Here is a 13,235-nt window from a genome sequence, read left to right as displayed (position 1 = left end):
TGGAGTTTAAATGAGTCAGGCTGGAGGGTGGGGACCCAAAGCAGAACTGTGGCAGATGAGAAAATTGGGGCAAATATAGCAGTTAAAGCAAGCAAGTTCAGTAGGCAGGAGCTCCGATGGACGAAACTGCATTTATTTTAATGCAAGAAGACTGACAGGTAAATCAGATGGTCTCAGGGCATGGGATAGGACTGGGATACTTTAGCAGCTACATAAGACTGGGATATTTTAGCTAATGCAGAAACATGGTCACGGAATGGGCAGGACTGGCAGCTCATTGTTCCAGGGTACAGATGATACAGACGTGATAGAGGTGGAGGTAAGAGAAGAGGGTAGTTGCATACAGCGTGGACACAGACCCTTCGGTGCAACTCGTGCATGCAGACCAAGATTCCCTCCTGAGGTAGTCCCTTTTGCCTGCATTTGGCACATATTCCCTCTAAACCTTTCCTATCCAAGTACCTTTTTAAGTGTTGTTAATGTACCTTACTCAACTACTTCCTCTGGCAGCTCGTTCCATACACTGACCACCCTCTGGGTGAAAAAGGTTGCCTCTCAGGTTCCTATTAAACCTATGCTCTCTCGTTCTCGATTCCCCAACCCTGGGAAAAAGCCTGTATCTATGCCCCTCGTGATTTTGTACTCCACGATAAGATCACCCCTCATTCTTCTACGCTCCTGTGAAAAAGTCCCAACCTGTTCAACCTCTCTCCATAACTCAGTCCCTCGAGTCCTGGGAACATTCTCGTAAATCTCCTCTGCACTCTTTCAAGCTTTATGACATCATTCTTATTAGCAGGGTGACCAAAACTGAACACACCATTCCAAATATGGCCTCAACACCGTCTTGTACAACTGCAACGTAACGTCCCAACTTCCATACTCATTGCCCTGACAGATAAAGGCCAGCGTGTCAAAAAGCTGCCTTCACCGGCCTGCCCACCTTGCAATGCCAGTTTCATAAAACCATGTACTTATACCCCTCGGTCCCTCTGTTCGATAACACTCCCCAGGGCCCTACCATTCATTTGCCATTCCTCGGCCCACTTACCCAGCTGATCAAGATCCCTCTGTAAATCCTAATAAATCTTCACTGTCAACGACACTACCTAATTTAGTATTACCTACAAACTTACAGACTATGCCTTGTACACTCTCATCCAAGTCATTGATGTAGATGACAAATAGCAATGGGCCTTGCCCCAACCCCTGGGGAACACCACTAGTTGTGGCCTCCAGTCTGAAAAACAACCTTCCACCATCACCCTCTGCTTTCTACTGTCAAGCCAATTGTGTATCCGTGGATGGCATGCAATCTAACCTTCCATAGCAGCTTACCATACAGAACCTTATCAAAGGCCTTAAGTCCATATGGACCACGTCTATCACCCTGCCCTCATCGACTTGGTTACTTTTTTTTAAAAAAAACTCAATCCAGTTCATGAGGCATGCACTTCCATGCACAAAGCCATGCTGACTCCCTAATCAACCCCTGTCTTTCCACATGCTTGTATATCTTCAGAATCCCTTCCAGTAACGTACCTACCACAGATGTTTGGCTTACTGGTCTATAGTTCCCAGGTTCTTCTTTGCAGCCCTTCTTAAATAAAGGCACAGCATTAACCACTCTCCAGTTTTCTGACAGTATCCATCGCTGTTGATGATGTTTATATATCGGCCAGGGCTCCCGCAGTTTCTTCTCTAGCTTCCCACAGTGTTCTTGGATATAGCTGATCAGGCCCTGGAGATTTTATCTACATTCATATGATTTAAGACATCCAGCACCCCTTCTGCTATAATGCAGACTATCCCCAAGACCTCCCTGTTAACTATCTCAAAGTCCGAAGTCTTCATGTCTATTTCCACAGTAAAAACAGGAGAAATACTCACTGAGGACCTCGCCCATCTCTTGCAGCTCCACATAAAGATGGCCACTTTGGCCCTATTCTCTGTCTAATTACTCTTTTTCCCTTAATGTACTTGTAAAATTTCTTATGATTCTTCTTCATCTTCTCTGTCAAAGCTATCTCATGCCTCCTTTTTGCCCTTATGATTTCCTCCTTTTGATTAGGGAGAATGTCATGGCAGTACTTGGAGAGGATATTCCTGAGGGATTGTCCAGTGAAGCTATATGGGTAGAGCTGAGAAATAAGGGGATGATCACCTTGTTGGAATTGTACTTTAGGCCCCCCCCAGTAGTCAGCGGGAACTAGAGGAGCAAATATATTGGGAGATCACAGCTAGCTGTAAGAATAGTATGTTGTAATGGTAGGTGATTTTAACTTCCCTGTTGTTGACTGGGACTGCCAAAGTGTGAAAGGGTTGGATGGGGTAGAATTTCTTCAGTGTGTCCAAGTAAGTTTTCTCAACAACGTGTGGATGACCCTACCAGAGGGTGCAACCACCTGACCAGTGGTGTGCTGCAAGGATCGGTGCTGGCTCCACTGTTTATCATCCATACCAGCGATATGGATGAGAATATAGGTGGCGTGGTTAGTAAGTTTGTGGATGACACCCAAATTGGTGGTGTAGTGGTTGGTGAAGAAGGTTGTCTAAGTTTACCATAGGATCTAGATTAACTGGGAAAGTGAGCAAAAGAATGGCAGATGAAATTTAACTCAGACAAGTGTGAAGCATTGCATTTTGTGAAGTTAAACCAGGGCAGGAATTGCACAGTGACTGGAAAGGCCATGGAGAGTGTTGCAAAAGAGAGACCTGGGGATACAAGTACATTCCTCCCTGAAAGAGGCGGCACAGGTAGACAGGGTAGTTAAGAAAGTGGCACACTTTCTTCATCGGTCAGGGCATTGAGTACAAGAGTTGGGACATAATGTTACAACTGTACAAGATATTGGTGAGATTGCACTTGGAGACCCCAGAAGACTGAATCCTTCTGTGTTTTATAAAGTGAGATAATGTCAGGCCATATGCCCCACATGTACCTGTTTTCTCTCCCCTATTGAATATCAGTGCTAGATTTGCTGTTTGTTAATTAATAGATTGTTCTGGAATTTGTAATTTTGGAAGGTTTCAACCATTGCATTCAATGTCTCTATAATCCTCTCAGTTACATTGATCACACCTTGTAGAGTGATGCATTAAACAAAATGCTTGTTTCATATTGTAATCATTTTTTTATTTCCCATATTTTCTGGGTTATACATCTATCTTTGATTTTGAGCTGTAGATACTCTAAGAATCTTTTCTATATTTCCTGTAACTGCCTGTTTCTTCTGTCTTCCCCTCTTTAACATTGTCATGACATGGTGTTTTCTGAAATACTCCTTGTTTCTGTTCTTGCGGGCGAGATTAAGCTTTTAATTTAATGTTGTCCTTATAACTTTAGTTAGCCATGGATGAAGTTTTAATTTCTCAATAGAATGTATGTTTGAAAATATTGAAATATTTCTCAAAGTTTATCATTGTTTATCTGTAAGCAAACCTTTTTATTTCCCAATCAGTCTGAGCGGTTCACCATTTGCTGTGACATTATGGGTTCAAGACTCTTTTCAAATTGAACTCTGTCCTTCTCAAACTGTCTACAATATGACACTTTCTCCTTGAGCCACTACTTTAATATTGCTAGTTTTTTCTCATTACACAAAAATAGTTTGTTCTCTTGTTGATTTCATGATGGGCATGCTCCAAGAAGCTGTGCTCAATGTATTATTTGAACTCATCCTCCAGGCTGTTACCAGTTTGATTTGGCCATTTTATATGAAGATGTCCTCCCCTTAAGAAAGTGTATGGTGTGTTAGCCTTCATTAGTCGGGGTATTGAGTTCAAGAGCTGCGAGGTAATGTTGCAGCTGTATAGAACTCTGGTGAGACCACACTTGGAGTACTGTGTTCAGTTCTGGTCACCTCATTATAGGAAGGATGTGGAAGCTTTAGAGAGGGTGCAGAGGAGATTTACCAGGATGCTGCCTGAATTGGAGAGCATGTCTTCTGAGGATAGGTTAAGTGAGCTAGGGCTTTTCTCTTTGGAGAGGAGGATGATGAGAGGTGACTTGATAGAGGTGTACAAGATGGTAGAGGCATAGATCGAGTGGACAGTCAGAGACTTTTTCCCAGAAAGAAAATTGCTAACACATGATTTTTTAACAGCATAATTTTAAGGTGATTGGAGGAAGGTATAGGGGGATGTCAGAGGTAGGTTTTTTTTACACAAGAGTGTGGTAGGTGGTGGAGGCAGATGCATTAGGGACATTTAAGAGATTCTTAGATAGGCACATGAATGATAGAAAAATGGAGGGCTATGTGGGAGGGAAGGGTTAGATGGATCTTGGAGCAGGTTAAAATGTCGGCACGACATCATGGACCGAAGGGCCTGTTCTATGCTGTTCTATGTTCCCTGATTATCATATTGCTTTTGCTTGTTGCTCTTATTTCTGGTTAACTGGATGTACTAGTTTTTCTGTTGTTGGTAGACCTGTAACCATAACTAACCATTTTATTTGCCATTTATGTCTTACCAAGCCAGAAACTTGGTCCAGAATAGGTGATTCAAAACTTGCACAGCTGAGCCTTCCATAAACAACACAGTTGTGGCATCCAGCACTGAACAAAAGCTGGCCAGGAACAAATCTGCCATCCTGAGCCTTGTATCATATGCAGCAAGACCGTGCACTGTTGTTGAAGTGGAATCAGTCCAGATTTTTAATGAACCTGGGGCCACACAGGCAAGCTAGGCAAAAATCTCCATAGTTTGGATCCAAACTGAGGACATAACAATCTTGAAATACAGAAATCTGCAAGCCATCCACATAAACTGATGGAATTTCCCTTGCTTACCGAGCTTTCTGTCATCAGTAACCCCCAACTCTCCTCTGAATAAGCCAGATTTTGAACTTCTGATACAAATGCTTGTTGAATCATCCCACATTGCATTTGAGAATGTTTATTGAATGCCATCGAATATTATTTCCCTTCTTTTCAGGAGTTCAATTCCTCAGTAATTTCAACATACTACATCTTTGTGCTTTTTGTTTTAAACTTGTACAATTTTTTTGCTTTGGACAGGCAACTTTTGAAAGTTACTTGTAACTCCAAACCCTTTCTGACCAAAACTTTGTTTTTCTCAAAAAATGAAATGTGCTTCGAAACTGAAGTCAGTTGAAAACTTTATCAATTGTCAGTGCAACTTTGCTGCAAATTTGCTCGTGCACAATGGTGGAATCTATTATCTTCACCTGAGGCTGTGACATGAGGCTTGTATCTTATTAGAAGCCTGTACTGAGTTATGGCCAGAACAATGAGCAGGATGGAGAAGCTTTGTTATTACACAAGGGTTGCACACAGGAGAAATTTGCACTAAGTTGTTAATTAAAAAGAGTATTGTATGCTTGGAGTAAGATGGGTAAGAAACTAGTGTTTCTCTTATTGCTCTGGAACTGAAAGTAGAACCTAAAATAACACTATCTGGAAATGCAACTGTTAAAGTTAAATGGAAGGTGAATTTCTGGCCATAAGTTAATTTCCATCCACCACATTAACCTGATTTTCTCCCCTGACCACCCCCCCCCCTTACTGAAATATCAGAAGGGTTACAAAATGTAGCTGCAGTTGGTCTCTTAAGCTTCTCAAACTGGTGAAAGTACTATCATTCAGAACAGCACAGTCTGAACTGTTCTATTCAGCCTTTGGGGTTGTATTTTCCTAAACCTACCCTTGAAATCTCACCTGTATTCAGTTGGACATAATCTGATTTGAATTTGTGTTCAAATAAACAATTAGCAAGGATTTCTTAATCTTCAGAAACCTGTTTTCAGTAACTTTTAATTACTCCTTCCCACAACATCCAATCCAGAGGAAGGGTCTTGACCCAAAACATCTTTTCTTCATTTCCTTCCAGAGATGCTGCCTGACCCACAGAGTTCCTCCGGTGCTTTGTGTGTTGATCACAGCTAACATATCTGCAATAGTTTGAACGTTGTCTTATTCTGCAGTTTTGCATACCGCCAGGTGGCTGCAGCACACTGCACAGATTCTCCCCTCCACTTGGAGCGGAGTAACATGTCGCAGAGTAAACTATTGTGTGGATTTCAATTTGTGTGCAGTTCTGAACATTTTCTTAAGATTCTTGTTCTAAGTTCATCAGACTACTGTAAAGATAAAATTACTTCTGCACAGTGTACTTCACATTTTTGGTCAAATGTTACTTATTTAAAATACTTGAGTATCTCGTGAATTAGTTCCACTAATGTGTCTGAACTGGTTTCTCCATCACAGCTTAATCTATTTTAGGGTAAGGTTCGAGGTGGTACACAATTTAAGTTGGCATGTTATGTTTCTGGCATGCTGGTTTTCTTCAATTTTAATATGGTGAATGTGCTTTAATGCTGCATTATCTCAGAATGTGCTCTAAATGTAGAGGGAATGCTTACGAAAGGACTGTTAATACAGGCACCTTCCTAAGGGGGGAGAATGCATGGACAAAAGTATATTTTCTGGTTGAAATTTTTGCCCTGACTTGATTTGTACAGAGATAAACTATCATTGCCTAATACTCCCATCTGCTGGAAAGACAGATCATTGCACAACCAAGGAGCATGGAAGGATGTGAATGTATTTTGTTTTGCTCTCTCCTCAGATATCCCACTGAATATGCACTTGCAACCTGTTCTTAAAGGTTATCCACAGAATAAATCACTGGATAAGAGCAAAGCTTCCAAAAAGCTGTTGCTAAAACACAAAGGCTTATCAGCAGTTTGTTTGTCAGATCCAACCCGGAGAGCGCAGCAAAAACTGACCAACTCCATACTCGCATCAGCAAGTAAGTATCAGGATCGGTGCTGTCTGAGTACTAGAGGCATGTTTTGTGGTTTGCTGAAATTAAGTAGATACCTAATGATAACAAATCAAACTTACCATTAAATATTGATACCTTGGCTTTGCACATGCTAACAATTAACTTTCACTTGAGACCCCTTTCTACCAATAGTACCAATAGATGAATTAACAAATACTTAACACCTCCTGTGACCAGGACTTGATATGAAGGGACACAGATACAGTGAAAATTTCAAAGAACAATGCCTTAGGGTTATTTTGCATTTTATAGTGAGTTGTGCTCTGAAAGGCACTGTGAAAAGTAGATTCTAATGTAACTTTCAAAAAGGAATTGGATATATTTTTAGGAAAAGGGAAATCAAAACTGCACGTCCTTGGGGAAAGAGCAGAAGGACGTTGAATGACTTAAACAGCTGGCATGGGCAAGGTGATCTGAATGGCCTTCTGGGCTATTCTATTATGTAAGAATAGGGTCATTAATGTGTTAACACTGGGCTTACTGACCACATGGAACTGTACATTTTAAAAACAAAATAGTAAAGCTGGGATGTGAACTTGGACACGGTTGTAATTGCAGCTTTCAGTTGCTGAGACAAGCTGTTAACTACCTAAGTTTTTGGTTCTTCACTGGAGACAAATAAGCACCGCTGTTTCAATTAACAGCAGAGAAAGCTCCTCATTTGATTTGTCACTCATTAATTTATTCTTAAACCGCCTCACCCAAGTTCCTGATTGCTGTTTCACAGGCTCCTAAGTGGATCTGTGGTGATTATTTTCCCGTTCTGGTCTGATAAAACCTTGAACTGAAAATACTCATAATCAACTTTGTTAATTCACAGCTAAAGTTTGTTTAGCTTTTGTCCTCTCTGGTTATAAAATTCCAGGTATTTAGTATGAGTTCAGTGCTCATTTATATTGCATGGGAAGGCTTTGTGATTTTTGCCTTAACAGTTGGAATCTGTTGTGTAGTGGGATTAAATTGAAGATCAGTGCATCTGACTGAGCTTGGAGTTGATTTGGAATGATTCTTGACAGTTCCTGTCCCTGCTATAAGCAACTTAAAAGTCCAGCGAAGGGAGCAAGTATCAGACTGTACGAGACATAGCTATGGACTGAAAAAGTATGCTTTATTGCAGAGTATGTCTACAATAAGAATCGCACAGAGAAGACACTTAAACAGCATTTTGATGATTTGCTGTCAGTCTCCAAGTTCGAGAACGCTAACGTACAGGAGAGATTCCTAAACAAAAGGAGACAGCGTGAACCTTCATCAGAAGTAATGGAAGGTGCGTCCTGGGTCTGACTCAACTGTAAAAAGCTTAACGATTTGAAGAAAAGGTGCTAACAGTTAACTTCTGTGCTTAATCTTTAAGCAATGATTTCTATCCTCCACCTCCTCCTTCAGAAGTGGAGTAACTGGTATCAACACAAGCAGCTTGTTACATGCTCCCCTGTTCCGCCTATATAGAGAGTAGTGACACTAAATCATCCGTTGTAGCAGGGGCTCTGGCACTTCCAGCAGAAATCTGCTATTACCACACTGCTGGAGTTTGGATGCTTGTCAATCCTGAGACTGTGAGTGTTAATATAAGCAGGTGTATATTGAACAAAACCCAGGAGGTCTACTGGTTGTGGCTTACCAGGACTGAACTATTTCTGGTGTGTGTTGCATGTTGGCAACAGAGCAGTAAACAACCTGGTAACAATGCAGCTTATTAACACGTTTCTTTGAATAACTATCCATTCTCAACATTTCACATTTATCTGGCATATCGTGTATCATGCTTTCTTGGAGAAAATACAAGGCTGGTTGAAGGTAGAAGTGTAACCACTTCCATTTCACAGCAAATACACACTGTTTGTAACTGACTGCAAACCTGGCAGTGTGTTCGTGTTCACTTAACAGGTGTCGAGCATTTTGCATTCAAGATGGAATAAGCACAAGTTTTTTTTTGTTTCCTATTCATTTTGCAAACGCACCTTGGCAATCTGTGGATCTGGTGCATTGGTTGAACATAATGATCTTATTAGCAAAGCTATAAGTTTTCTACAAATAGTGGAAGAATTTGTATGGCTGATTATGGACTAAAAAGGACATATTCTTGTAGAGGCATCACCCTTCACGATAGAGTGAGGTACTAAGTGGGGGGACAAAAATTGCAAATTGCTAGAGCATATTGCCAATCTAACAAAATAGAAGGTAGTTGCAATTTTGGTGAGGATAAATCACAAGGTTAGCTGCCTTCGGAGTCAAAGTCACTGGATAACTGAAGAAAGTAAGGATTGGCATTGTGAAGGCTGTGGCCACAAAGCCGCTCTTTTCCAATTACATCTGATTGCATATCTTGCATTATACTGGAGGATTGCAAATATTTCATGTTACTCAAAACAAAATAGCAGAGGGATAAACCCAGCGATAAGAAACGTAATTGTATCTGCCGCTGCTAACAGTTAGCCTGAGGTTGTTACTGCCGGAGAAAATATGGCAAATTACTGGAGTAGTTAATATACACATCCGTGCTTTTCCAAGTGTCAATTAATGTATTAAAGTTAGCACCAGTTTATTGAAGGTAAATTGTTTTACTAACTTGGTTGAGTTTTTGTTCAAGTGATGGAGAGAGTTGAAGGTTGTGCGTTTGGTGTATGGACTTTTGAAAGGTGTTTGTCAATATAACAACAAATGTCAAAATTGAAGTCGGGATTAAACAGTAGCAACATGGATAGAAAAATAGCAAAAGACTGTAGGAAGTTACTAGAGTTGTATATGATGGTGGCTGATAAGAGGACCACAATATATGAAGGACCTAGATTTGGTTCCTTTCAAGGACTACAGATGATGCTAAATTTGATCATGTAGCAAAGAAGAATAGTCGGCTTCAGGAGGATGCTGGCTGCTAAAACAGTCTCATGCATGTATTCATAAATAACGTGCATGAAATGATGCATGAAGTGCTGCATGTTATGAGGAGAGGGAAGTTGTTAGTCCAATTTGGGTTCAGCAGGGTGATTGAGAGTAATTCAGACCCTTAGTGACTACTGTTTGTTTGAACTGACAATATTCAGTGGTAATCATAATCTAAAATAAACTTGGAACTTTTGAAGTTAATGTTTTGACAATGTTGCTCACTGCATTACAGCTTTCCAAACTGAATTCTGAGTGCAGCAGTGCTGTGTTCAGGGATTTAAAATAATATGTTTGGCAGGTGAACTATGAAGAGGAAGAAAAGGTCCACAAAGGAATGGGAGAGATAACTAGCACCAGAACAAAAGTACAGAGTTTTAGATGGGATCAGACTAAGACCCAAGACAGATTTGTAGTGTTATAGAGGTCACTCCCACATCCCAAAGGTCAAGATCAAACTTGGGTCTCTGGAGCCATGAGACAGCAGTGGTAACTGCTGTGCCACTGTGCTGCCCAGTGCATATGGTCATGGAGTTGTACAGTACAGAAACAGACCCATCGACCTGCTTTTTGCCCATTTACACTAATCCTGTTTGTCCACATTTGGACTGTATCCTTCCATTCCTTGCCTCTTTAAGTGCTGTATTTGTTTCTGGATTCCATCACCTTCTCTGACAGCTCGTTCCAGATGTCAACCACTCTGTGTGTAAAGGGGAAAAAAAACAATTTACTCTTCAGATTCCCTTTAAAACTCCTTCCTCTCAACTTAAATCTATGTCCTTTGGTAGCCCAAAATGGGAAAAAGATTTTGATTCTCTGGGCCTCACATCTTGTGTATTTCTAACACTCCTCAGCTGCCACCTCTCCAGAGAAAACAAACCCAGCCTATTCAACCTCTCCCTATAACTGAAGTCTTCCAATCCAGGCAACATCCTGGTGAATCTCTTCTGCATCTCCAGGGCAATCACATCCTTCCTATAGTGTGGCAACCAAAACTGCACACAATACTCCAAGCACAGTCTAACCAGTGTTTTGTAACATAATGCCCCAATTCTTGTATTCTCTGCCTCGACTAATGAAGGCAAGCATGCCATATGCCTTCACCACCCTATCGACCTGTGTTGCCACATTCACTGAAGTATGGATTTGGACCCCCAGGTCTGTCCATTCATTGACATTTCTTAGTGCCCTACCATTTACTGTAAGTGTCCTACTTCCTTGCTATCCACAACACCACCAATTTTCATGTTATCTTCAAACCTGCAAGTGATGCCTCCTATGTTCACTTCAAGTCATTAATATATTAAAAACAAATGGCAAAAATCCCAGGACTGATCTCTACGGTACACCACTAGTCACAGACTTCCAATCAGAAAAACATTGTCAGAATTCTGTTCCAGGGTAGGGGTGTCCAGATTTGGACCAAAGCCTAACCAAAGTTTTGTACAACTGTAATGTGACGTACTCAGTGCTTTGGCCGATTAAGGCAAGCATGCCACATGCATTCTTCACAACCCTGTCTACCTGTCTTGCCACTTCCAGGAAATTATGTACTTGGACCCCAAGGTCTCATCATTCAACAACACTGCCCAGGGCCCTGCCATTCACAGTGAACGTCCTGCTCTGGTTTATCTTCCAAAAATATATCACTTTGCACTTGTCCGAGTTAAATTCCATCTCTTATTCCTTTTCCCGCTTTCCCAGTTGAACTAGACAACCCACTTTACTGTCCACTATATTTATACCACGAATTTTGGTGTTATCTGCAAACTTGCTAATCATCCCAACTATATTCTCATCCAAATCGTTAATATAGATGAGAAATAACAGTAGACCCAGTGCCAATCCCTGCAGCACACCACTGGTCACAGACCTCCAATCTGGAGAAACAACCCTTCACTACCACTCTCTGACTCCTACCACTGAGTCAATTTTGTATCTACTGAGCTTGCTCACCCTGGATCCCATGTGTTCAAACCTTCCGGACTAGCCTACCATGTGGGATCTTGCCAGAGCCCTTGCTTAACGTCCATGTAGACAACATTTACTGCCCTGCCTTCACCAATCCTCTTTGTCACATCTTCAAAAAAACTAAATCAAATTTGTGAGATGATTTCACACACACAAAGCCACACTGACTATTCCTAATAAGTCCCTGTCTCTCAGAATCCCTTCCAATAACTTTCCCACCACTGATGTAAGGCTCACTGGCCTATAGTTCCTTGGCTTACCCCGTTGCCATTTATAAATAAAGGCATAGCATTAATTAACCCCCAGTCTTCCGGAACCTCACCTGTGGGTAACAAACTTAGAAGAATCTCTGTCAGCGCCACTGAAATCTGGTATTGGTTCATTATTGTCACGTACTGAGATACAGTGAAAAAACTTGGTTTTATGCAAGCCATCCATACAGATCATTCCTTCTGTTGCTTCCCATGACATCCTAGGATACACCTGGTCAGGCCTTGGAGATTTAATGCTCCTTTGTATATTTCAGGACTTACAACACCACCACCTTTATAATGGTGATATGCTCCAGGATATCACTGTTCCTTCCCCTGAACTCCCCAGCTTCCATGTTCTTCTCCACAGTAAATGCAGATGCAAAGTATTCATTTAAGACCGCACCCATTTCCTGTGGCTCCACATGTAGATTACCACGTTCATCCGTAATGGACCTTCTCTCTCCCGAGCTACTCCTTTAACCATGATATATTTGCAGAGTATTTTGGGATTTTCCTTCATTTGAGACCTGACTTTGAGAGCCAACCTTGCCTCTTTCCATAACTAGGTGTGACAGCTTTGGGGAGGGTGCAAAAGGGATTTACTAAAATGATGCCAAGGATGAGGAACTTCAGTACCTAGTTATTACTGCATTTCATTGAATCATTAACTCTTGTTTCTCAATTCTACAGTTGCTACCTGACCACCTGAGTATGTCTAGCACTTTATCTCAGATCTGGGGCATCCATGAAGATTTACTTTTGTATGATGCAACTATTTTTTTCTTGCAGCTCGACCAGCCCTTTCGGACATGGGGAGCCCATATGGTTCTACAGATAGCTGTCACACCTCATCCCACGGCTCGCTGCTGCGGCAGTTATCTTCATCGGAGAGCTCTGCACCAAGCATGACCAACACACACACTGTGGCCTCCACTTTGGTAAGGAGCTTTTGAGAATAAAATGAAAATTGCAACACCAAGGATCTGTTTTAGTGAAATTTTGAATTTGAGGTATTGTGTGTCAGGATTGAGAACACAACATTTCCCAAGGAGTGGTGAAACATCCAGAGGCCTGGAACATTGCTGGCAAAGTGGATCCAACATTGGCTTAGCGATAGGAGGTGGAAGGTAATGGTGGAGGGGTGTTTGTCTGATGGGATCTGGGACTAGTGGTGTACCACAAAGATCAGTGCTGTGTTTGTGTTGTACATTGGTCATTTGGATATGTATGTAGGGGGTATGATTAGTAATTTGCAGATGACATGAAAATTGGTGTTACAGAGAGCAAAGAAGGTTGTCCAAGGGTACAGCATGACAT

At 41.4% G+C, this 13,235-nt stretch overlaps 1 protein-coding gene across 4 annotated transcripts in view; it reads left to right on the top strand.

Annotated features, from left to right (window-relative positions):
• The window catches only part of LOC127582868 (KAT8 regulatory NSL complex subunit 1-like), a 148,827-nt gene that overhangs the window by 116,585 nt on the left and 19,007 nt on the right, over positions 1–13,235 (top strand). For all 4 annotated transcript variants that reach the window (XM_052038479.1, XM_052038476.1, XM_052038477.1 and 1 more), the window contains 3 exons: positions 6,592–6,774; positions 7,928–8,077; positions 12,708–12,856. In XM_052038479.1, the coding sequence (XP_051894439.1) occupies positions 6,592–6,774; positions 7,928–8,077; positions 12,708–12,856 (482 nt within the window). The remainder of the gene's footprint in view (positions 1–6,591; positions 6,775–7,927; positions 8,078–12,707; positions 12,857–13,235) is intronic.

This window comes from Pristis pectinata, chromosome 25 (assembly GCF_009764475.1).
Source record: "Pristis pectinata isolate sPriPec2 chromosome 25, sPriPec2.1.pri, whole genome shotgun sequence".
In the NCBI taxonomy this organism is placed as follows: Eukaryota; Metazoa; Chordata; class Chondrichthyes; order Rhinopristiformes; family Pristidae; genus Pristis; species Pristis pectinata.
Note: the sequence above shows the minus strand (reverse complement) of the source record. Positions and strands in the feature narration are given on the sequence as shown.